Genomic DNA, 24,086 nt, shown 5'->3' with positions numbered 1-24,086 from the left:
ACACAATTGAGCATCTCTGGAGAGACCTAAAAATGGCTGTCCACCAATGTTTACCATCCAACTTGACAGAACTGGAGAGGATCCGCAAGGAGGAATGGTAGAGGTTTCCCAAATCCAGGTGTGAAAAACTTGTTGCATCTTTCCCAGAAAGACTCATGGCTGTATTAGATCAAAAGGGTGCTTCTACTAAATACTGAGCAAGGGGTTGAATACTTAGGACAGTGGTCTCAAACTCAATTCCTGGAGGGCCACAGCTCTGCACAGTTTAGCTCCAACCGGCTCCAACTCACACCTGCTTGGAAGTTAGTAATCCTGAAGATCTTGATTAGCTGGATCAGGTGTGTTTGATTAGGGTTGGATCAAAACTGTGCAGAGCTGTGGCCCTCCAGGAATTGAGTTTGAGACCACTGACTTAGGACCATGTGATATTTCAGTTTTTATTTTTTAATAAATCTGCAAAAATGTCAACAATTCTGTGTTTTTCTGTCAATATGGGGTGCTGTGTGTACATTAATGAGGAAAAAAATGAACTTAAATGATTTTAGCAAAAGGCTGCAATACAACAAAGACTGAAAAATTTAAGGGGGTCTGAATACTTTCCGTACCCACTGTATATAGGGTTACCATTTTTATTCTGCACATGGCTGAAAAACATTGACCCGTCGGGATTTCTAAAATGTCTTGGCACACATCATAGGCGCCGATCCCGTGGATGCTTGGGGACTGGAGCACCCACGGAAATGGTCGTGCACCCATGGAAAAATACAAGATATTCTCCATTGATTTTAAAGAACTCGATTGGAGCTTTCAGACACTATCTTAACCCTTTTTTAATAGTTTATTTAAGGACGTTTCTATGGCGATATTTTCATGGCAAATGGCAAGAGCACATCCAAGTGATTATTGGTTGCGCGAGCACAAATGGTTTTGCTCTCCATCAGATACATGCGCACGCTCAAACTCTACTTGCATCAGATAACAGCGAGAGCATGACTCGCGACAACACTCGTGAAAAGTATGTGTTTTTGGGTCAAAATTGTCATCTTGCTGTACGGATATAATGCAAATAAAACCTCCAGGAAAAAAAAAACTATTACGTTTATTGTCTGATAAAAAGAAAAGAGAAAAAATAGCATTTTATTTAAAATGAAAATAACCAAGACCCTTGATCACACCACAATTTATTCATACAAGTCTATGCAGTGCTCTAAATTGTAGTGAACATAAGCCAGTTTCACCCTAAAATAACCTCTGAATAGTTTTTTGAACTGGTTCACTGTCACTGAACCAGTGAACCAGTTTTTTTTTTTTTTTTTTTTCAAAAAAAAAAAAAAAAAAATTTCAGTAAATATCGGACTTCCAATTACTATTATTAGCAAGCAAGAGGCAAATTTAAGATCTGTTTATGGCTATTCCCCTTTATTCCAACCTCTCGATTCTTTTTGGAATCGATTCCCAGCCCTAGTCCCAACAAGAACTAGAAGGTCCTTTCACCATTGAGAAACCAAAAAAAGAAGAAAAAAAAAACTTGGACACGCCCATTACTCCGAGCTGCAGCGCCCCGTTTGCGTTCAGTTTCAGTCAGCGTCGAGTCTTCTAAGGTGAGGAGAGCAGCTCACGGTATTTCTCATATTTACACAACCATCAAACACACTTTATACAGTTTGGTTTGGCGACATTTTACAGTCTCGTTTCTGTATTATTTTAATCGAGCACAGCGCCTCTTGTGCGTCTTTTCTGGTGTCTTTCTACTGAAACAAACATTTAGAGGAGCAGCAGGGAACATGTGAGGAAATATGTTTAATTCATTCAGACCTCAGCGATTTTGTGTGCTTTTGTGTGTGTATGTGTGTGTGTTTTAAATTGTGATAAGTTTTACTAAATGTCAGGTAAAAAGTCAAAGTTTGAGATCTGATGGGAATTTATGGGAATTGATCTCCTAGTGTTGCCGCCATTTAATTTCTACTCTTCTGACATCTTTGGCAGATCGAACTTACATTAATGTCAAATTGTGGTAAATTATTACAGTATTAACTTTTAATAGAGCACTTTTAGATTTTAGCATCCTGATCAGTTTTTAACAGCAAAAGGGGCGGGCTAAAGCCCTATATAAGTGAGCATTTCGCCATAGGCCATCAGTCCTTTCTCCTTCAGCGATGACAACGCATCTCTCCGCTGATCCCCGCTGAAGCCTGCTTGCTGCCTGGAAAGAAGCACAAATGTTGCGTCCTCACACACCGCCGTTTTCACGGCGACCAATTTTTTACTTAATCCAAAAAAGAGCAAATTTCCTCTTCCACTCAACTCGGTGTATGGCTCCCTTCCCGGCGGCCCGTCATCCGACATCATTCTACCCCTTGCCACTCGGGCCGAGGCTTGGCAGGCCATCCCCGGGGTGTCAAGTTGGATTCTAGGGACCATAAGTCAGGGCTACTTGCTCCAGTTTGCCCGAAGGCCCCCACGCTTCTGCGGGGTGCTTCAAACCTCTGTAAATTTGGACGACGCTCACGTCCTCTGAGCCGAGGTCATGACTTTGTTGGGGAAAGGGGCTATAGAAATAGTTCCCTTCTCGGAGAGTGAGTCAGGCTTTTACAGCCGCTACTTCCTGGTCCTCAAGAAAGATGGCGGTCTCAGACCCATCCTGGACCTCAGGCTCTTGAACTGTTCCCTCATGAAACGGAAGTTTAAGATGCTAACGCTGAAGAAGATCCTTGCGCAGATATGTCACGAGGACTGGTTTTGCTCACTGGATCTGAAAGACGCATACTTTCACATCCAGATAGCCCCCCCATCACAGGCGATTCTTGAGATTCGCATTCGAGAGTGTGGCGTACCAATATACGGTCCTTCCCTTCGGGCTGTCTCTGGCTCCTCGCACTTTTACCAAGTGCATGAACGTGGCGCTTTCCTCTCTGAGACAGATGGGAATCCAGGTTCTGAATTATCTCAACGACTGGCTCATTCTGGTCAGTTCACGAGCAGAGCTGGAACACCACAGGTCCGTGCTCCTCAGCCACCTAGAGTGCCTAGGTCTCAGGGTCAACCTAGCCAAGAGCTCACTGCTTCCCACTCAACGTATCTCGCCAGAGCTCGTTCTGGCCATTCAGCAGCTCGCGGCTTCCATCAGGAACAAAGCCTATCTCCCTCTGAAGCTTTTCCAGAGGTTGCTAGGGCTGATAGCTTCTGCCTCCCCAGTTCTTCAGCTCGGCCTTCTTCGCATGCGACCTCTGTAGTACTGGCTGAAGTTTCGGGTCCCTCCTTACGCTTGGCGGCGCGGCCGCCTGCGTCTCAAGGTCAATCAGGCTTGCCTTTCAGCCCTGAAACCTTGGACGAACCCTGCTTGGTTCAGTCTTGGGGTATCCCTACAGGTGGTTTCGGGAGGACGGTGCTTTCGACAGATGCGTCCAACTCGGATTGGGGCGCTCTGTGCGAGGGCAGACCGGCCTTCGGCTCGTGGTCCCACGAGGAAAGCCATCTACACATCAACTGCCTCGAGATGCTGGCAGTGATGCGAGCCCTTCACTTCTTTCAGGCTCATCTGACGGGATGCCACGTCTTAGTCCAATCAGACAGTATGACAGTGGTGTCATACATAAATCGCCAGGGAGGTCTTTCGTCCAGCCGCTTATGCACACTGGCGAAGCATCTCCTGGAATGGCCATTACCAAGGGTTCAGTCGCTCAGGGCGACGCATATACCTGAGAAGAACAATCTGGGAGCAGATATGCTATCTCGGAGCAATGTCCCCTCAGACGGGTGGATGCTCTACCCCCAGACAGTTCTCACGATATGGGAGTCCTTCGGGAAGGTGGAGGTAGACCTCTTTGCCTCAGAAGACAACTCTCATTGCCCAACTTTTTTTTCGAAGGAGGACGATGCGTTGGCCCACGTTTGGCCCAACACCCTCCTTTACGCTTTTCACCCAATCGCTCTGATCCCGCAGGTCATCAGACGAATCTGGGAAGACAGACTCAGAGTCCTCATAGTGGCCCTGCTCTGGAGGAGCCAAGTTTGGACCTCAGAGCTGTTCAGGCTTTCCACGAAAGCTCCATGGCCCATTCCCCTGAGACAGGACCTCTTGTCTCAGGCAAACAGGACAATCTGGCACTCGCAGCCAGAGCTTTGGGCTCTGCACCTGTGGTCCCTCAATGGGAGCCAGTTGCTAGATACCATTTCTCAAGCAAGAGCTCCGTCCACGAGACGCCTCTATGCTCAGAAGTGGTCGGTCTTTGTTGACTGGTGTTCTACACTTAACATAGACCCAGTGGAGTGTGACGTGTCTCCGATACTGCCATCGCAGGGTTTCATTCTCCTATCACGTGCCAGTCAGTGGGACGAAACAGCCTTATAGTGCGTTTTCTGAGGGGTTCTAGGCGATTGAATCCACCTCGTCCCCTCACCGTTCCCGCCTGGGACCTTTCACTGGTCCTCAGAGCCACTGCGCTTAGCGGATCTCAGGCCCCTGATGCTCAAAACCGCTCTGCTACTTGCGTTAGCATTGGTCAAGCGTGTTGGTGACTTGCAGGCCCTCTCTGTGAGCCCTGCTTGCCTTGAGTTTTGGCCCGGTGACTCTAAGGTCGTTTTGAAACCTAGGCTTGGCTACATTCCCAAGGTGCTCTCGACTCCGTTCAGAGCACAGTAGGCATGTGACCATTGTGACGGTATCAAATTTTCATGTTGCGATTAATTGATTAAGCTTTTATCACGGTATACGGTATTATCATGATATTAAAATAAGTTGCAAAACCATTTTTTGTCATAGTTTAACAGGTTTAAGAACTCTTTTTGTAATAAAACAACTCTGACTGAAATTTCCAAACAGATTAAAATGCAAAAGAATTAGGCTATAAAGAACAACAGATAACACTTTACTCTATTTAAGCATTGACTAAGATTAAGCAATAGCTACATTTGTTACAGAAAGTGTTGTTTTTTGTTAATGTTAGTTTAGAAACACAACTGATCATTGTTAGTTTTATCTCAGGTCCATTAAATAAGTTATTTTGATTTTAGTAATGTTATTAAATAGTAACTAAGAAATTAACATTAATTAATAATAATTAATACTTTATAAGTATTTTTATTGTCAGTTTAGTGATAATGAATTAACATGTTAACTAATGAAGCTGTATGTTTTAAAAGTTTACTGAACAATAACAAATAATCAGAACATTTCTAATCATTAGGGCATGTTGTAGTCCAGATTAAAATATAAAAATGTTTAGATTTGAAAATAAATATCCTTTTAAGTCTTTTTAAAGTATTCAGTATTTGGTGCTGTGATGAACAACACTGAGATTACAAAAAAATGAATAGCTGTTTGAAGCATTTTAAAAACTTAATCAGTGCAGTTACTTTGTTTGCACGGTTTCTGTGGTAACCGCTGCATTCTGCTGTTCCATCAGCGCCCTCTGCTGTCAGAGAGTGAACGCGCACTTTCATTCAGCTCGTCTCCTTAACTCGTTCTGCCATGTGCCACATGCACGTTGGGATTGTTTACATCTGAGCGTGTGTCCTTTTGATGCAGAATACAGCGGTGTTGTGCATTTTATACGATTGATGGGTAAAGTATTCTTAATTGCCTTATAAAAAATTAATAATTGGTAATAAATTATTATTTACGGTATTCTGAAGTGCCGACGATTACAATATCGTGCATATTCATTATCGCGATTTATCGCATTACAGAATATCGGCACAAGTCTAGAGCACAGGTCATTTCGCTCTCTGCGCTCCCTCCTTCATCGAATGAGCAAGAGCTGGAGTTGCTATGCCCCGTCAGGGCATTGCGGACCTATGTTGAGCGATCGCAGCCTTTCCAGCAGTCATATCAGCTCTTTGTTTGTTTTGGCAGCCGCACCAAAGGGTCTTCGTCTAAAAACAGCGTCTCTCGCGTTGGATAGTCGACGCCATTGCTCTCTGCTACTCCTCTGTGGGCATGGATTGCCCCATTGGAGTTAGATCCCACTCCACTAGAGGAATGGCTTCATCTTGGGCCTGGTCCAGTGGGGTTTCGATTAAAGATATCTGTGAGGCAGCCGGCTGGTCCTCGCCGTCGACTTTTGTCAGGTTTTATCAGTTGGACGTTCCGACCTTCCAAGCTCGGGTCCTTTCGGTGTGACTACCTCCATAGAGCTCCGCTTCTTGCACAATCAGGAGTTTTCTCCACTTGTAGTGTAACAGGGTTCAGCGGCTCCGGCCTTCTTACTTGTCCTCTGGGCCCCTTATGGCGCCCGGACAAGTCCAGTTGTTCCCAGCCGTGGCACAGCGCGGTTGAATTCGTTCCCCATACGCAGTACGAGTGAAGTATAGAAAGGGAACGTACTCGGTTACTAACATAACCTTGGTTCCCTGAGATACGGAATGAGTACTGCGTTACTTGCCGTGCCACGAGGCTGCGGCTTCAGTGTCGTCGCTTCAGTCGATATGGCCTGATGGCCTATGGCGAAATTCTCACTTATATAAGGCTTTACCCCGCCCCTTTCGGCGGGAAAGTTTGCGCGCTTTGTCGCCATAGGCGGCGCAGCTATGCCACGCCGTCATTGGTTCAACAACTTGTCTATGATTGAACCAATGACGGTGCAGTTACACTGCGTTATTGAAAAGGCTTCAGTAGCGGGGAAAAAGGAAGGCTTTTCCCATAAGCAGTACTTGTTCCGTATCTCAGGGAACCGAGGTTACGTTAGTAACCGAGTACGATCATCAATATTAACGGAGCTGCTGAAAAACTTCTTTATTGTTTTCACCTCATTTATTATGCTGATGTATTCAGATATGTATTGTTGCTGCTTTCAGTTTTTTTTCTTTTATTTATTTTTGCAAGAGTTTAAAATATATATATATATATATATATATATATATATATATATGTATATGTATATGTATGTATATATATATATATATATATATATATATATATATATATATATATATATATATATATATGCTCTTCTCTGTACCTCCTACAGGATGTGACAATTGTGTCGTGGTCACTTCTTCTACTAACCCGGGTAAAATAAAAAAAGTAAATGTCTATAATGTACTTAAATTGCTCTATTTTCGTGCACTAATTTTGTATTTAATATATTAAAAATTGTTCTATAGTACTTCTTAAGATCATCTTAAGAACTTCTTAAGAACTTCTAAACTGTACTCAACTGTGCTATTTTGAGACAGCATTAAATATGAACTAAAATGTGCTTTTAATATACTATGTCTGTATTTAAAAAAATATATTTAAATACCACTTATAGTACATTTGAACCCATAATGTAAAACAAGTGGTAGCTAAATATATATTTTTTTTAAAAAACAGAGATAGTATATTTAATGCACATTTAAGTTCATATTTCATGCTGTCTCAAAATAGCACAGCTGAGTACACTTAGATGTTCTTAAGATTATCTAAAGAAGAATTTTTAGTATATTAAGTAACTAAGTACATTATAGAAATGTACTTTTTTTCACCTGGGAATGCTAAGGTGACAGTTTCACTTCCTATATTATCCATACCTCTAGACAATAAAATGTACCTTGATTGAACTACAATCCCTGGACCTGTTTACACCTGGTCACTGGATATAAATCCGATCACTCAAACCACTTCAGGAGGTGGTCTAGGATGCATTCCAGTCAAAAAAGAACAGGTCTAAATGCATCTGGTTGTTGAAACCATGTGTAAATTTAACTCCTCACAAAAATACTAAAAAACATGTTATAGTCAGATATGACAGCGCTACTGCAGCACGCAACGCCGCATATGAGCAGCTGAATATCTATTCAGCAAGACTGCGCAAACTGCCACAAATCAAACTGAAAGTAAGTCGCAGGCTCTGAAAACATAATCATCTTCATTAAAAGTAATGAGACTAAATTATCTTACCAGTGTTGTGGCCATGCTTTCTCCTATTGCGGTCTTTGATTTTTAAATTAGCTGATGATCAATAAATTAGAGCTCATATTTGTTACTTTCAGTGATGTGCCAGAGTATAAAAAAAGGTTTTAGGACAGATTTAAAAGTAGGAAGTGTTTGAGCATGTTTAATGTAGAAAGGCAAACTATTAAAAAGCTTCAGGGCCACTGCTACAACAGGCCATACAACAGGGAACCGGCTTTACTGACGAAATGCGCGTGACAATCGCATGCGATATATCAGTCAGCCCGAGTTCAAATGTACTATAAGATATTTAAATATATTTTTTTAAATGGCATCTTGATGATGCCAAGTTTAAGTGGAATATTGGGACGTGGTCTCCATCTCAACAGACGGTGCAAAAGAATAGGGATAGAAATTGGGAAGAAATCATGTTCATGGATGTGATTAAGTGGGATGTTTTAAGTACTCAAGTGAACAAAATATATTACACTGGACTAGTGGTTTTTGGATATTTTACTGCAAAATTGTTACATATTGCACCTTTAAAGAACATCTAGGTTACTATTGAGAAGTTATGTCGGTACTGACGTAATGGGGTCTCGCTTGGGAGCCCAATCACCTCCAATGGTACAAAACAAGCCAATGGGAATTGGCTAGTGAGATTTACATGCTGGGCCACACCCTGGCGTCTGGATATAAATAGGACCGGCATACTCACGAGCCAGTCATCGAGGTAGTTGAGTATGCGAACGCCCACTTCCCTGAGCGGAGCAAGGGTCCCCTCTGTGACTTTGGTAAAGACGCGAGGTGACAGGGACAGCCCAAAGGGTAGGACCTTGTACTGATATGCTGGACCCTCGAATGCAAAGCGTAGAAACGATCCGTGTCGAGGGAGGATCGAAAAATGAAAGTACGCGACATATAGCAATACGATGATGCATATTTTAATAAGGTTTGAATAAAATAAACCTCTTTGAATGGGCATGATGCTTCTGTGTACGGATCTAGGGGTGTTCGATTCCAGGTTTTTTTGGAGTGGACTCCGACTCCCACTGTAGAAGTTGATGGAATCGACTCCTCGACTACATTTTTTTTTTTTACATCAAAACGGTCATAAATAAGACAAGATGGCAGTCCTTACACAATTAATTAATTTTTCCCGGCACTAAAAGCACATGATCATTGTCTTAAAAGTGCTTGGACAGGACAGTTAAAGATACTAAAATTAAAACAATGCATACAAAAATGCATAAAATAATGTACACTTATGAATGTGTTTTTTGTTGCTGAAGTGAGTTTTTATTTTAATGTTTATTGTTAGTTTAACGATTATGAACATGGTTAACCATGGAAAATCAAATCGATATTTAGTGCATTAATTTAGGCCTAAGCTACCATCATTACTAAAGCTGACACAGAGGTATATAGGCTATAATTACAAACTATGACAGTTATCTATCTCTAAAGTAAGCTACATATAGAATAAATGTATGTGACAAAGTTTCTGCGACAGCTCTGTGACACAAATTCATCTCCTCATTTCGTTCACTCCTTGCTTCGAGTGCACTTAACTGCCATGCACTATAGGCTATGGATTTGAGAATCAGTAAACAAGTGAGCGATTTCGGACACAGCAACAGAGTCGACACCAAGAGATGACCCCACCTATGGGACTATTCATAGTCGAGGAATTGAGTCTTTTTGAGTCGACTCCCCATCACTAATCTACAATGCATGGCGTGAGATGGGTCTCTCACTAGCTGCGTTTACCTAATTGATGGCTTATGATTAATCAGTAGGCTATCTAAGAGCAGTATCTATGACAAATTAGATTAGATTATTGCAACTCATTATATTTGGGCCTTCCTCAGTCATCCCTTGCTCGCCTCCAGATGGTTCAAAATGCAGCTGCAAGGATGTTAACCAGAGCAAAGAAATTTGACCACATCACCCCAATCTTAGCATCGCTCCCTTGGCTTCCAGTCCATTTAAGGATCCAGTTTAAAATTTTGATCAATGCTATTATGATGATGAAGATCACCTGTAAATTGACACTTAAAGTTCATTTCATTTGGTGTTAACAGACAGAGTATATTATATTAAATTGTAAGATTCTAGAACATCCTGTGCTCTTCTCTGTACCTCCTAAAGGATGTGACCAGTTCATCATGGTCATAAGACATGTTGTCTCTCTTCCTCTACTAATGTTGAGCTGACAGTTTCACTTCCTAGGCTATATTATTTTTAAAATTATGTTTTATTTAATATTTTTTTGTTTTGTTTTGGTTGCCAGTTTTTTTTTTTTTACTTATTTTTAATTTATTTGTTGTTTATTTGTTCTATAAGAGGCCAAACTGGCTTTAAACAAAAATATGTGTAGCCATTTGGTATACAGGCACCACTGCATTTTAACTTGAGCAGTTGTTTTTGATTGTATAATTTCAAGATTTACAGAAAAAAAAAAAAAAACAGCAGGACTGACTTTATAGCTTTGTGAAATAATGCTACATAAAACACCTGCACAAAACAAAAATAGCAGATGGACTGAATGAAAACAGCAGTGATATAGCGTTTTCTCGGTTACCGCTGTACACAAAGCAGCAAAACATTTCTGAAGACGGTTCCCTTCTAAGTTACATTCATATAAAATTCAATATTTATATTTTTCTCCCTATATTTCACAAAGAGTGAGCTTGGCCTGGTACGGTATTTGCTCTGCTGGCGCATCTGTGTTCTTTGTGTCCGTATTCAGCGTGTGGCTGTGTTAACGTCCTGTTTACAGACTTTGTAATATTTCCACACAAATGAGAGTTTGGGAAATGATTGCAAAGCAGTTTGCAAGTCCAGAATAGATATTGGCCAAAATAAAACTAATAACTGTTCGGATTTATGGGCGGTGGACCATACATAACTGTTTTTTATTATTGTTCAAATCATCCCCCGGGCCGGATTGGACACCTTTTTGGGCCGTATTCGGCCTGTGGGCCTTGTGTTTGACACCTGTGATCTAGACCAGTGTTTCTCAACTCCAGTCCTCGGGACCCACTGCTCTGCACATTTTGTATGTATCCCTTATTTAACACACCTGATTTAGATCATCAGCTCATTAGGAGAGTCTGCATGAACTGAATTGAGTGTGTCAGATAAGAGAGACATACAAAATGTGCAGAGCAGTGGGTCCCGAGGACTGGAGTTGAGAAACACTGATCTAGACAACAAACCTGTGTACCATGATTGAACTGCACTCTCTGTGTCTGTTACCCCAACAAGATGAACAGAAACTTGTGACCGCCATTTTTGAAATAGCAGCTAATTAAGCTAATAGCAGCTCGATTGTAATCTCCGTATATACAAAAAACAGCGAGCTGCACAAACATGTTGGATTCGCCGTGTTTGGATGCTGATGTAGGTTCGCAAAGCCATGAGCATCAATAGTAATGCAGTGTCCACCATTGTTGATGGAAGGCTTGTTCGAGATGCATCGAGAACATATGACTTTATACAAGCTTGATAAAAATGCTCATTTTAGAAGAAATTTCAGATGGCACTTAAAGGCTTTTTTATCTGAAGTCTTCATATATAAATATATATATATAATTAAAAACTGATAAATGATACATTTTTGATTTGTCAGAGCAGCTCCTCCCAGGACATGTTTCATCAGTGAAGCTCCTCCCACATCACTCACATCATCAGTGAAGCTCCTCCCACAGCAGTTCATCAATAAATGCTGGAATATTCCCATCAGAGGAGCATCAGAGCATCAGAGCATCAGGAGGAGCTGAAATCTGCAAAGACTGAGTTTATTAAAGAGGACAGTGAGAACATGAGTGATCCAGAACCCTGCAGAATGAAACACACTGAAGATACTGAAGAACAAAGAGGTTGGTGTTTATTCTTCATTCATTCATGATGCTGAACAACATTCATGCTAGAAAGATTTAAGCACTTCTGCACATTTAGATAAACAGTCAAACTATAAAATAGGTACTGAATTTTCAGCAAATGTTCAGTAAAGGGAGGTTTGAGAAACTTTCATCTTGACTGTCAACACCAGTTCAAACGAAATATTATTTTAGCCGTTTCATTTTACATTTTATATCTGCTTCACAATTTTTTGCAACAGTGTTACTAGAATTTTGGACATTTTTCAATATAATTTACAACATTGTGATTTTTTTTTAAGCGATAAACATTGAACACCGAACTGTATCAATTGAATTGGTCGACTACTTTAGTAAAGCCTGGGGCTGCATGTGTTAGATTCTACAACATCCTGTGCTCTCTCTCAGTTCCTCCTAAAGGATATAACCGTTGCATTATGGTCAAGAGGGCATGTTGCTTTTCTTAGAATAGCGTATAGTCCCCTCTTCGTCTTTAAATCTGAGCTGTTTCACTTCCTATATTTTCCATGTATATTGCACCTCTAGACAATAAACTTGTGTGCCATAGTAAATTTTCTTTTAATGTTCGTTGGTTGAAGGGTGAGTAGAATAATGTCATCTCATTGTACCCAGTTTAAAACTAAACATATTATTGCGTTCATAGAGCGAGTCTTTCACTGACTGTTTACATCTTAACGGAAGTTACACCCATAACTCGCGCAAAGCATCATGGGGCGCTGGAATAAGGTGGATAAAGCACAATTAAAACAACATAATGTTGACCAATGTGCTGCACAATCACACAATAAAATAAAATGACAAAATTAACTTTCAAACAAACAGTGACATACAAACATCTGTTAAGAGCCTCTTGACTAAATCCAGCAAATGTAATTTCAGGTTTAATTTAAAATAACTTAGAGAAGGAGCCAGTCTAAGATGTAGAGGTAGATTATTATAGTGCTTTGGAGCTGCTACTGCAAATGGCTTGTCACCACTCAGTTTTACTCTGAATGTCTAGGATCATCTTATTTGCTGATCTGACAGACCTAGATGGTTTATGAATATGAAGGAGTTGTACTAAATATGGTGGGGCGAAGTTATGCAATGCTTTATATACAATAATCAAATATTTACAATCAATTCTGTACTGGACAGGCACCCAATAGAGTGAGGCTAAAACCAATGTTACAAGCTGATTTTTGCAAGTGCCGAAGACACACGATACACCCATATACAGTATAATCTAGTTTTAAGAAATGAAAGCATGAATAATCCTTTCAAAATCACTGGAGGACAAAAATGGTTTAACCTTTGCTATGGATCTTAAATAGAAGAAACAAGATTTGGCCACTGAATTGATCTGTTTATCAAATTTCAAAGAACTATCAAATTGGACACCAAGGTTTGTAACTACAGATTTACAGAAAGGAGCTAACTTGCCCAGATCAAATAAGCTTTGAGTGTCAGGGGCTCCGAACCAGATTATTTCAGTTTTGCTTTCATTCAAATTCAGAAACTTGTGTGACATCCAAGATTTAACTTCATGAAAACATCTGAATAGTGACTCAAAAGAACTTCTGTCATGTTTCTGTAAAGGTAGGTACACCTGACTGATATCTGTGAAACAATGAAAAGATTCTCCATGCTTATGAAATGTAGAACCTAAGGGTAACATATATAATGGAAAAAAAAATGGGGCCAAGAATGTATCATTGTGGGTCCATAATCAGAGTATCTTCCATTCATTCATGTTTTGATTTGATATTGAAATCAGAAAAATGAGAAAACCACACTTTTTTCGTTTTTCATTTTTAAAATGAAAACGAAAAAACAAAAAACTGGCCTGGAAACAAATAAGAAGTTTGAAAATTCGATCTCTACATGTGGGCGGGAATGAAACGCCTCTTTCCGCTGATTGGTCAACGAGACGTCAAACCATGTCGTCATCAGTTGTCCATCGGTTCTGCTCAACAGAATAAAAGTCTTTTTATTTAGTGTTTTTTGTTTTTGTTTTCATAGAGAAGTGTAGGACGTCAAATGTCAAATATTCAGTTATCCTATTCTGTATCATATATGTATATAATAGGGAACATGCTATTTTTTTCCTTTTCTTAAAGTTATAACTTTTGTTTAAGGCAATATTTTGAGTTTATTTCATTAATATTGAGTATTAATGAATGTCACACAAACCGTTGTTTTAATTTCTCTGCCGACTAAACTTCCAATGCATATCAGAACCGTTGTGTGACTGACTCCTAGCGCAGAGAGCAGTGTTTCATTCCTGAATGAATCAGAGTCTTTGAACAAATCAGTTGACTGAGTGATTCAGTGGCCCAAAAGATTATAGAGATCCAATTGATATTATTCTTGAATGAATCAGCGTTTTGAACGAATCGCTTAAAATGACTCAATGACTTAAATGACTCAATCATTAACACAAAGACTTGCTGACACCTACTGGCAACATTAATTTCATAATCCAATTATCGTTTCATTTTGTCATTTAAAATTTTCTGTATTCAAAATGATGTGTAAAACATTAGTATCATTACATTATGCAATTGTAATTCCTACACATATACTGCCCTCTCTGAGCAATCTAACAACTCATAAATCTCAAAGCAACTTCAGGTGGTGCTTCTTTGACACCTCTGCAAGCCTTTGTTTGATACTGATTTAATTGGTAACAACCTATAGCATCATATTATTCTAATTTAATTGACTAAATTTAAGAACTTAACATTAAATAAAGCATACATATTTAATAAGATTAGGAAAAAATCCCAAAATCCCCTGAAAATCAATTAATCAATTAAATCAATTACAGTTAATTTCTGACACAGACAGATGGCAACAAATAGGCTATAAAAATACTCTTTATCTCATTATTGTTAGTGTTATTTCAGGGTTTTGATATATAGCCTAATATTGATAAAGTATAATTGATATCTTAAGAGAGCACTATAATGGTTATTTTTTAACACTGTTTTAACTTTTTCCCCTTTATTTATTTATTTTACTTTTTTTAAATGTGTGATAGCCTATTTCAAATTGGCATAAACGAGTTCACCTCCGTCATCAAATCATCGAATTCACATTTTAAGTCCATCTCTCTATAGCACTGCTTTGATGAACTAATAACATGTAATATATTTTCATATATTTCAAATTCATCCCATGTCCAAAACTCAGGGTGTCAAAAAAACAGAGGTGTAAAGTACTTGAGTAATTTTACTTGATTACTGTACTTAAGTATTATTTTTGTATTATATTATTTATTACTTTACTTGAGTACATTTAAAAATCAATACTTTTACTTGATTACATTTTTTGAGAAAAGAGAGTACTTTTTACTCCTTACAATTTCATTTACAGTCAAAAAGTACTTATTTTTTGGAGATCACTTCATTCTATTTTCCTTTGCTATTACCAAACCAATTGAATTGCGCGGATGTCCAGTTTAATTTAAAGGTTATTTATTCAAGGAGATTCATTTTCACATTCCATGAAATTGGTCAGACATGTTCATTGGTCCTTTGGAAGTGAGGTCATGTCACATCAATTACCACAATGCACAGCACCTTGACCTCAAAGTATATACACTAACAAGAAGCGACACTCAACAGAATGTTCCATTGCAACACCTGCGCCAGCAGCGGCCTTGCATTTCCGCCATTTTGGGGTGAAGGCGACTAGTTTTTATGGCAATATCAGCTGCTTTGTTAAAAAAAAAAAAAAAAAAAACTTTTCACAAAACCTTTTTGCTCTCAGTCAGTTTGGGTTAAACCTCTTTAAAAGATCTAGTATTCGTATTAGACTTATAAACACTGAATTAATTACCGACATATGAAATTAAATTATGACATGCATCAGAAAAATTGGTAATGTTGGACAATAAATATATGAATATAACAGCTTGATTTTGCAGTGTTGTCTAATGTCCGTTAAAGCAAAAGTGTCCAAAAGTGGGAATAATGCGATAACGGACACATCAATGCATCATGCATTATAAGATCATTATGTTTGTAGCGTGATCCATTAAAATGTACAATATATATATATATATATTTCAATTCAGACCTAGATATTATTACTATTACTCCACTAGGTCTGAAATATACTGCTCACTGTAAATAAGAGATCTTAAATGTATTAATTATTAATTTACTATTAATAAATGTGTAAAGTTTCATAAAATGGAAATACTCAATAAAGTAGGCTAACTACGTTACCTCAGATGGATGAATGGTTGGATTCCACAACTGGTAAAATAAAACATATATAAGATGATACAACATTTACTGTAGGATCATACAATTTACTGGTGACTTAATTTAAAAAACTGTTCTACTGTGCTTCTGATTTGGCAGTGAAATTCGCCGATTTTGGGTGTGTAAGATGTGAAGGATTCAATGCTCCAGTTAGTATCTTCACCCCATAATGGCGGCCGCGCTACCGGAGCGCCATCTAGTGACTGTTGCCTAAAAAGTATCAGAGTGTCGCCTCTTTGGTTCTATACTCTTTGTTGACCTGGAAATTATGGTGCGTTCACGCAGCCTTGTAATTCCTGTAGTTAAGAGATTCTAGCTTGTAAAAAGCATTCACGTCCTCGTAGAGATCGTAATTACAGCTTGTAAGCTGGGAGTTTTCTGAAAGCTCACAAATGTACCACGTGGCCGCTGTACCACCTGACCGCTGTAGATTCATTTAGGCGTTGATAGTGGTGCCATGGAAACGCAGTCCAAGGACCAAAAGGACGTGAACAGCTCCGAATATAATGTCACGTGTTGTCATTTCAAGATACCGGTAAATACAAGGTGACGTGAACGCAGCATTATAACAGTCAGTGGAAGAAAATGCAGGAAGTCAAAAACTAGTCTGCTGTGTTCACACTGCACGATGGATCGGCGATAGAAGGTTTCACACTGTTTGACTTTACAATAGGAACAATCGCCGACAACTCTGTCTGGCACGCAAACAATGTTTCACAACCAAACACATGCGAGATGTGACAAGGAAACAACGCGATATCACTCAAAGACGTGTTCTGTGTGAATGGCCCCTAACTCCTCCCCGAACTCCCCGCTGCTCTGTATCTCACTCTCTCATTGGCTGTCGGTCACCGCCGATGTAGTTTTCAGTCAGAACACTTTTACTTTCATATTTAGCATGCCAAATATCTCACAGGCGTCGGTGACTCGTCAGCGTTTCTCTCAGATCGCGTCTTTGCTCATTCACACTGCGTGATTGTCACTCGCGTGAACGAGCACCAATTTGCCTGTGATTTCGGGCATTTGTCGGCAATTTCTCAAAACCTGTCGGCGAGCCAAAATCGGGGCTAAAATCGTGCAGTCTGAACTCGGCTTAAGTTAAATCCGAGGTTTTGCAACTTTGAGTAGCATGTTGCATATTGGCATTAGGTAGTAGTCTTATAGTTTGATAATTAAATACAATTAAACACAAACAGTTCTAAAGGAGGATAAAACTTTGTATGTGGTTCATTCACTTCATGTTTTTCATGTTTTTAGAGATTAAAAGCTTAAACAAGAATCTCTAGTTTTCATTCTTGCTGTTACTTTTACTTTTTTAATACTCAAGTACAATTTTAATGTAGTACTTTTTTACTTTTACTCAAGTATGATTCTGGCCAGATACTTTTACTTTTAATTGAGTAAAATTTTCACTCAGTACTTGTACTTTCACTTGAGTAACATTTTTGAGTACTTTTTACACCTCTGTCTAAAACAAAAGTTATGACTGCTGCATATTTACATTGATAGGCTACAGATTTGCACTTTTTAATTCAATACATTCACTGCCCAGTGCGTCGAGCAGCTTCGCTAGATTTTTATAGTTGGTCACTTCAATAAAACAGTCATTGTGCTAACGTTGTAGAATGGGAGTAATTGTGTGCAGCTGCAAAGTACATTAATATTTGATGAGAGAGAGATAAAATGTAGAATAAAAGTGTTAAGAACCCATACAGCTGTAGAGCGAAGGACTTTTATTTTGTTGAGCAGAACCGATGAACAACTGATGACGACATGGTTTGACATCTGGTTGACCAATCAGCGGAAAGAGGCATTTCATTCCCGCCCACATGTAGAGATCGAATATACAAACTAGTTATTTGTTTCCAACCCTAGAACGAAAAAAGAAAAATCAAGCCAATTTTTTGTTTTTTTGTTTTCATTTTAAAAATGAAAAATGAAAAAAAGTGTGGTTTTCTCATTTTTCTGATTTCAATATTAAATCAAAACATGAATGAATGGAAGATACCCTGATTGTTGTCCATGTATCTTTTGGTCATTCGTTTTAATTTAATATTGAAATCGGAAAATGAAAAAAAGTTTTTTTTCAAACAAAATGAAAATCAAGAATTCGGCTTGATTTTTTGTTTTTCGTTCAGGGGTGAAAATGAATAAACAACTTGGATATTTGATATCAACACGTGGGTGGGAATGAAACACCCCTTTCCGCTGATTGGTCAACCAAACATTAAACAGTGCCGTCGTCAGTTCTTCCGCAGTTCAGCGCTGCAGAATAATAGTCCTTCACTGCGATAGATTTAACGCGTTTATTGCAACTACACATAATCTCTTTTAAATGTACATTTAATCTTAATCTCAATCTCTTTCTCATCAAACAGCCAGACTAACGAATGACTTGACACATACCATATTGAGGCAGAGGCTATAGAGGCTTTCTTCTGTGTGTCCATAAATTTGGCAACTTATGCGTGTTCATTATACTAGTTTATCTCAGAAATAACAATTTACTTAGCACCTGCACTCACAACTACCTAATAACCAACACCTTTGGCACACTGCCTGTTTTATTATTGCTGACCACCTATCAAAAACTGTGGCAACGCTTCGCAACTCACGCGACAGCACAGAGATAGTGAAGCCCAGACCTGTGTCAATTTAAGTCATACACAGATGTCATAACTTTTTGTTTTAGGCAATACACTGAGATTATTCAATTAATATTAAGTATTGTCCGGCTAACTGATGGCAGACAGAATGGTTATTTTCTCTGCCAACTAAACTTCCAAAGCAAATAAAGTCACAGAACCGTTGAGCAACTGACTCGCAGTAGGCACACAGAGTTGATTCATTCCTGAATGAATAAGAGTCTTTGAACAACCCATTAATATAGACGATGATTCAGTGACCAATTAATATAGACAGCCACTTGATTTTATTCCTGAATGAATCAGCGCTTTGAACAAATCGACAAATGAATAAATGACTCCTTCTTTAATACAATGACTTACCGCCACCTAGTGGTGATATTACTTTCATAATCCAAGTATCATGCCTGGAGCCCTGGAGACCTACAGGCAGGTGTGGGGGTTGCAGACGGGTGCGGAGGTCTCCAGGACTGTTCTAGGACCTCGGGCCGTGGACAGCCATGGCGGGTCAGGGGCCATGGGCCACCATGGTGGGTCAGGTGACTTGGACGGTCCTGGCGGGTTTCGAGCCCCACCCATGGGTACATATTTTTGGGAGACTTAGGGGAGGCTGGATGGGCTCGTGGCATGGTGTGGGTTTGTGGGCTGAAGTGGACTTGTGGGCTGATTGGGTGGGCTCATAGGTTGCTGGGGTGAGCTCGTGTGTTGCTTAGGTGAGCTCATGGGCTGTTGGAGCTGGCTGGTTGACTGCTGGAGCTGGCTCAACGGCTGCTGGAGCTGGCTCGTCGACTGCTGGAGTTGACTTGGGAACACTTGGAACAGAATCGTGGACAGCGGGAGTGGACTCGTGGGCAGCCGAGGCAGACTAGTTGGCAGCTGGGGTGGGAGCGTGGTTGGCGAGGGCTGGAGCGGGCTCGGCGAAGGCTGGGGCGGGCTCAGCAAAGGCTGGTGAGGGGTCTGGAGACGGAGTCCATGACATGCCCTCATATTTAATTATAAGCTCCACTGGTACTGAAGCGGGCTCATGGAAGATGGAGCGGGCTCGTTGGAGACCGGAGCAAGATCGAAGAGGCTGGGAGCAGGTTCAGCCCAAAAGTCTATTAACCAGTCCTCTTTATCAATGACTGGCATTTTGGGCTCTTTGTCGGCAGAAAACTCAGGAGACTGGGACTGCACGGAGGCAGAAAACTCAGGACACTGGGATTGCTTGGTGGCCTTTTTCTTTTTTCTCCTTGGCCATCTGAGCTCAACGGAGGATCTATCTTTGGCCCTCACAGGGTTTGGGTCCGGCAGGACACCAGGGGAATACCCACTGGAGGGGCAGGCGGAGGAAAGCGGCGATTGGCGAACTGGCCAGGCCGCCTGTGTTTCTGTGGGGACTGGACAAGGATTACACGATCTATCAAGAACCTCCTCAATGACAAAATCAGAACAATTTAAAAAACAAAATCAGATTAATTGCTTCGACTAGGGAAAAATAACAGGCAGGTTCTTTGAAACGGATCGTGTCCTTGTCCAGCCCCACCAAAAAACAGGCATTCAACGGGGCATCTGGCCAATTCTGTAGAAAATCCTTATTATATTAGGAGGCCAATAAATAATCGTCCTCCATCTGAAGCACGGGAATACCCCATCCGTGTGCAGCCCAAATTTCGAGACCGTGCAAACGGTGTGCATGCAACAGCACATGTGCAAGCAGGACAGAGGAGTCTACTAGGTGGCAATATGCAGAATACTGAGCAAAATGTGCAGTTGTCGAAGAAGAGTGTATAAATAGCGATTCAAAAACAAGACGAGTAAACTCAGAAGCATGCTTTCTCTATCGTTTTTGATTCCTGTTTTGATTCTTCTCTGCTCCTGCACAGTGAATGTCTAGTTGATGACACGATGTCTGGTAAAAGTATAGAAAAAAATGCACTGCGCACGTGTCGGACTCGGTCATCCGCGCGCATCCGTGGTTTAGTATACTTTGAAAGATGAGCGGACACAACTGCGCACGAGACGCATCCGGGCATGGAAAGTGCAGTATATCCGGGGGTTGAGACGCAAGGGCAGACCAGGAATTTACTATCAAGGCCTGAGACAGATGTAATCAGTTGACATGGCATCTCCATAGAATGAATTGTGATGAAATAGTCTTTCTCCTTAATTTGATCTAATAACGGAGAATATGCTGTGACCGTCTGGGTTGATAGACTTGCCTTCAGCTTTACTAAAAAGACACCTCAGTTTCCACTTCTTCTACTACGCTTTCTCTGGCAAAGTAAGCAGGATAATAAAAAAAAAAAAAAAAAAACTTCGGGAATGGCTCACTTTTATGTCTTTACTTCAAATTCCTCTTTAAATTATTTTGATGTACTGAAAATGAAATTATTTTTTCATTGATTTCAGACCCGATGGAAGAGAGTAGTGAGGAGAGTGAAGAACTGAGTGAAGTGGAGGAGGAACATCATGACAAACCTGAAGAAAAATCTTTGAGTCGCTCGAAGACTAAAAAGACATTTTTAAAGAAAAGAAGAGCAAAGAAATCTTTCACCTGCACTCAGTGTGGAAAGAGTTTGACAACCAAACAAAGTCTTGAGGATCACATGAGAATCCACACTGGAGAGAGGCCGCATGCATGTGATCAGTGTGGGAAGAGCTTCACACAAAAACCAAATCTTAGGAAACACATGAGGATCCACACTGGAGAGAAGCCGTTCACATGTGATCAATGTGGGACTAGCTTTGCACTAAAAGTATGTCATAAGGAACACATGAGGATCCACACTGGAGAGAAGCCGTTCACATGCAATCAGTGCGGGAAGAGTTTCCCATACAAACGAAGTCTTAACATTCACTTGAGAGTTCATGGAGAGAAGCCGTTCACGTGTGATCAGTGCAGGAAGAGTTTCACACAAAAAATTCACCTTAAGATTCACATAAGGAGCCACACTGGAGAGAAGCCATACCCATGTGATAAATGTGGGAAGAGTTTCACGTGTTCAGCACACCTTAAAAGTCACATGATGATCCACACAGGAGAAAAGCCATTCATGTGTGAACAGTGTGAAAAGAGTTTCTCAATCAAAACAAATCTTGAGCGTCACATGAGAATCCACACTGGAGAGAAGCCGTTCACATGTGATCAATGCGGGAAGAGCTTCATGGATTCTTCACAACATAAAAAACACATGAAAATCCACACCGGAGAGAAGCCGTACGCATGTGATAAATGTGGGTATAGTTTCACAGACTCAGTTACACTTAAGAGACACATGATGATCCACACTGGAGAGAAGCCATTCACATGCGATCAATGTGGGAAGAGTTTCAGGGATTCAGGATACCTTAAGAGACACATGAGAAACCACACTGGAGAAAAGCCTTTCATGTGTGAACAGTGTGAAAAGAGATTCTCAAACAAACAAAATCTTAAGCTTCACATGAGAATCCACACTGGAGAGAGACCGTTCACATGTGATCAGTGTGGGAAGAGTTTCAAAGATAAATCAAGTCTTGAGCTTCACATGAGAGTTCACACTGGAGAGAAGCCATACATATGTGTTCAGTGTGAAAAGAGATTCACTCACAGACAAAATCTTAATGCTCACATGAGGATCCACACTAGAGAGAAGCCGTTCACATGTGATCACTGCGGCAAAACATTTATTGGGTCATCAACCCTGAAGAAACACCTGACAGTTCATACGAAGGAGAAGCCACATTCATGTTCTGTGTGTGGAAAGAGTTTTTCACTGCTGCAAAGTTTACAGGAACATCAGAATATACACACTGGTGTAAAAGCTTATATGTGCTTTGAATGTGAGAAGACTTTTACTCATGCAAGTGCTTTAAGGCAGCATAAGAAGATTCACACTGGAGAAAAACCTTACAAGTGTTCACACTGTGACAAGAGATTCGGTTGTTCAGGAAATCTAAAAGCACATGAGAGGATCCACACTGGAGAAAAACCTTACAAGTGTTCACACAGTGACAAGAGTTTTAAATGTTCATCTACTCTGAAAACACATGAGATGATCCACACTGGAGAAGTCCACAATAGAGAGAAGCCGCACACATGTGATCAGTGCGGAATGAGTTTCTTTAAGAAAGGTCACCTGAAGCAACACATGAGGATCCACACTGGAGAAAAACCTTACAAGTGTTCACACTGTGACAAGAGATTCAGTCGGTCATCACATCTGAAAACACATGAGATGATCCACAGCAGAGAGAAGCCGCACACGTGTGATCAGTGTGGAAAGAGTTTCTCTTGTAAAAGTCAATTGAAGCTTCACATGAAGATCCATGCAGTGGAGAAACCACTTAGTGCAGAAACCAATTAGTTTCCTAACAGCCATGATGAGTGATGGGATATTTTGTTGATTGATTGTAGGGGTGGGCAATCTCATGAGTTTATATTGTGATCTTGAAGATGTCCACAAACTACTTTTCAAGAGAATCATGGAGATTGTGATCTTATATGTATTCGTAATTGTTACATTTCTTTGGGTGTGGCCGTGTTTTCTCTCTCGCTCGCTTCGTTATTTTCTTAGGCTCCACCTCTTTAATCTACTGTTGGTTTGGGAACTGCCAATCAAGGTTCCCGCCAGCATTTAAAAGGATGCCAAAATGAACATCTCCTGCCACTCTGCCTTGTTTTGTTGTTTAGTATCTTTAATAGTGTTCTGTGACAGTCTTAACCATATCACTTTTAGTTTGCCATCTAGTTTTGGATATTATTTTGCTACTTTTCCCCTTTAGTTTTCTTTCTTTTGATGCCATTGTTCTCTGCCCATGAGTAAGGTGAACAAGTTAAATGTCACCTGACTTACAGTGGTGTGAAAAAGTGCTTGCCCCCCCCCCCCCTCGATTTTTTTTTTTTTTTGCATGTTTGTCACACTTCAGTGTTTCAGATCATCAATCAAATTTAAATATGAATCAAAGATAACACAAGTAAACACAACATTCAATTTTTAAATGAAGGTTTTTATTATGAAGGGAAAACAAAATACAAACACACATGGCCCTGTGTGAAAAAGTGCTTGCCCCCTAAACCTAATAACTGGTTAGGTCACTCTCAGGAGCAACAACTGCAATCAAGCGTTTGCAATAAGTTGCCATGAGTCTGTTACAGCCCTGTGAAGGAATTTTGGCCCACTCATCTTTGCAGAATTGTTGTAAGTCAGCCACATTGGAGGCTTTTCGAGCATGAACCGCCTTTTTAAGGTCAATAGGATTGAGGTCAGGACTTTGACTAGGCCACTCCAAAGTCTTCATTTTGTTTTTCTTCAGCCATTCAGAGGAGGACTTGCTGGTGTGTTTTGGATCATTGTCTTGCTACAGAACCCAAGTTCGCTTCAGCTTGAGGTCATGAGCAGACAGAGCCGGCCCAAGGCATAAGCGGACTAAGCGGCTGCTTAGG

The 24,086-nt window shown here is 40.3% G+C and overlaps 1 protein-coding gene across 1 annotated transcript in view; it reads left to right on the top strand.

Moving 5' to 3' along the window:
* Positions 1–11,702: 11,702 nt before the first annotated feature.
* Positions 11,703–24,086, top strand: part of LOC125273983 — a 38,439-nt gene continuing 26,055 nt past the window's right edge. Inside the window, exons 1-2 of the mRNA XM_048199973.1 lie at positions 11,703–11,760; positions 21,071–23,006. Coding sequence (XP_048055930.1) covers positions 11,703–11,760; positions 21,071–23,006 — 1,994 coding nt within the window. The remainder of the gene's footprint in view (positions 11,761–21,070; positions 23,007–24,086) is intronic.

The sequence above is a fragment of the Megalobrama amblycephala genome, linkage group LG1 (genome assembly GCF_018812025.1).
Source record: "Megalobrama amblycephala isolate DHTTF-2021 linkage group LG1, ASM1881202v1, whole genome shotgun sequence".
Lineage (NCBI taxonomy): Eukaryota > Metazoa > Chordata > Actinopteri > Cypriniformes > Xenocyprididae > Megalobrama > Megalobrama amblycephala.
Note: the sequence above shows the minus strand (reverse complement) of the source record. Positions and strands in the feature narration are given on the sequence as shown.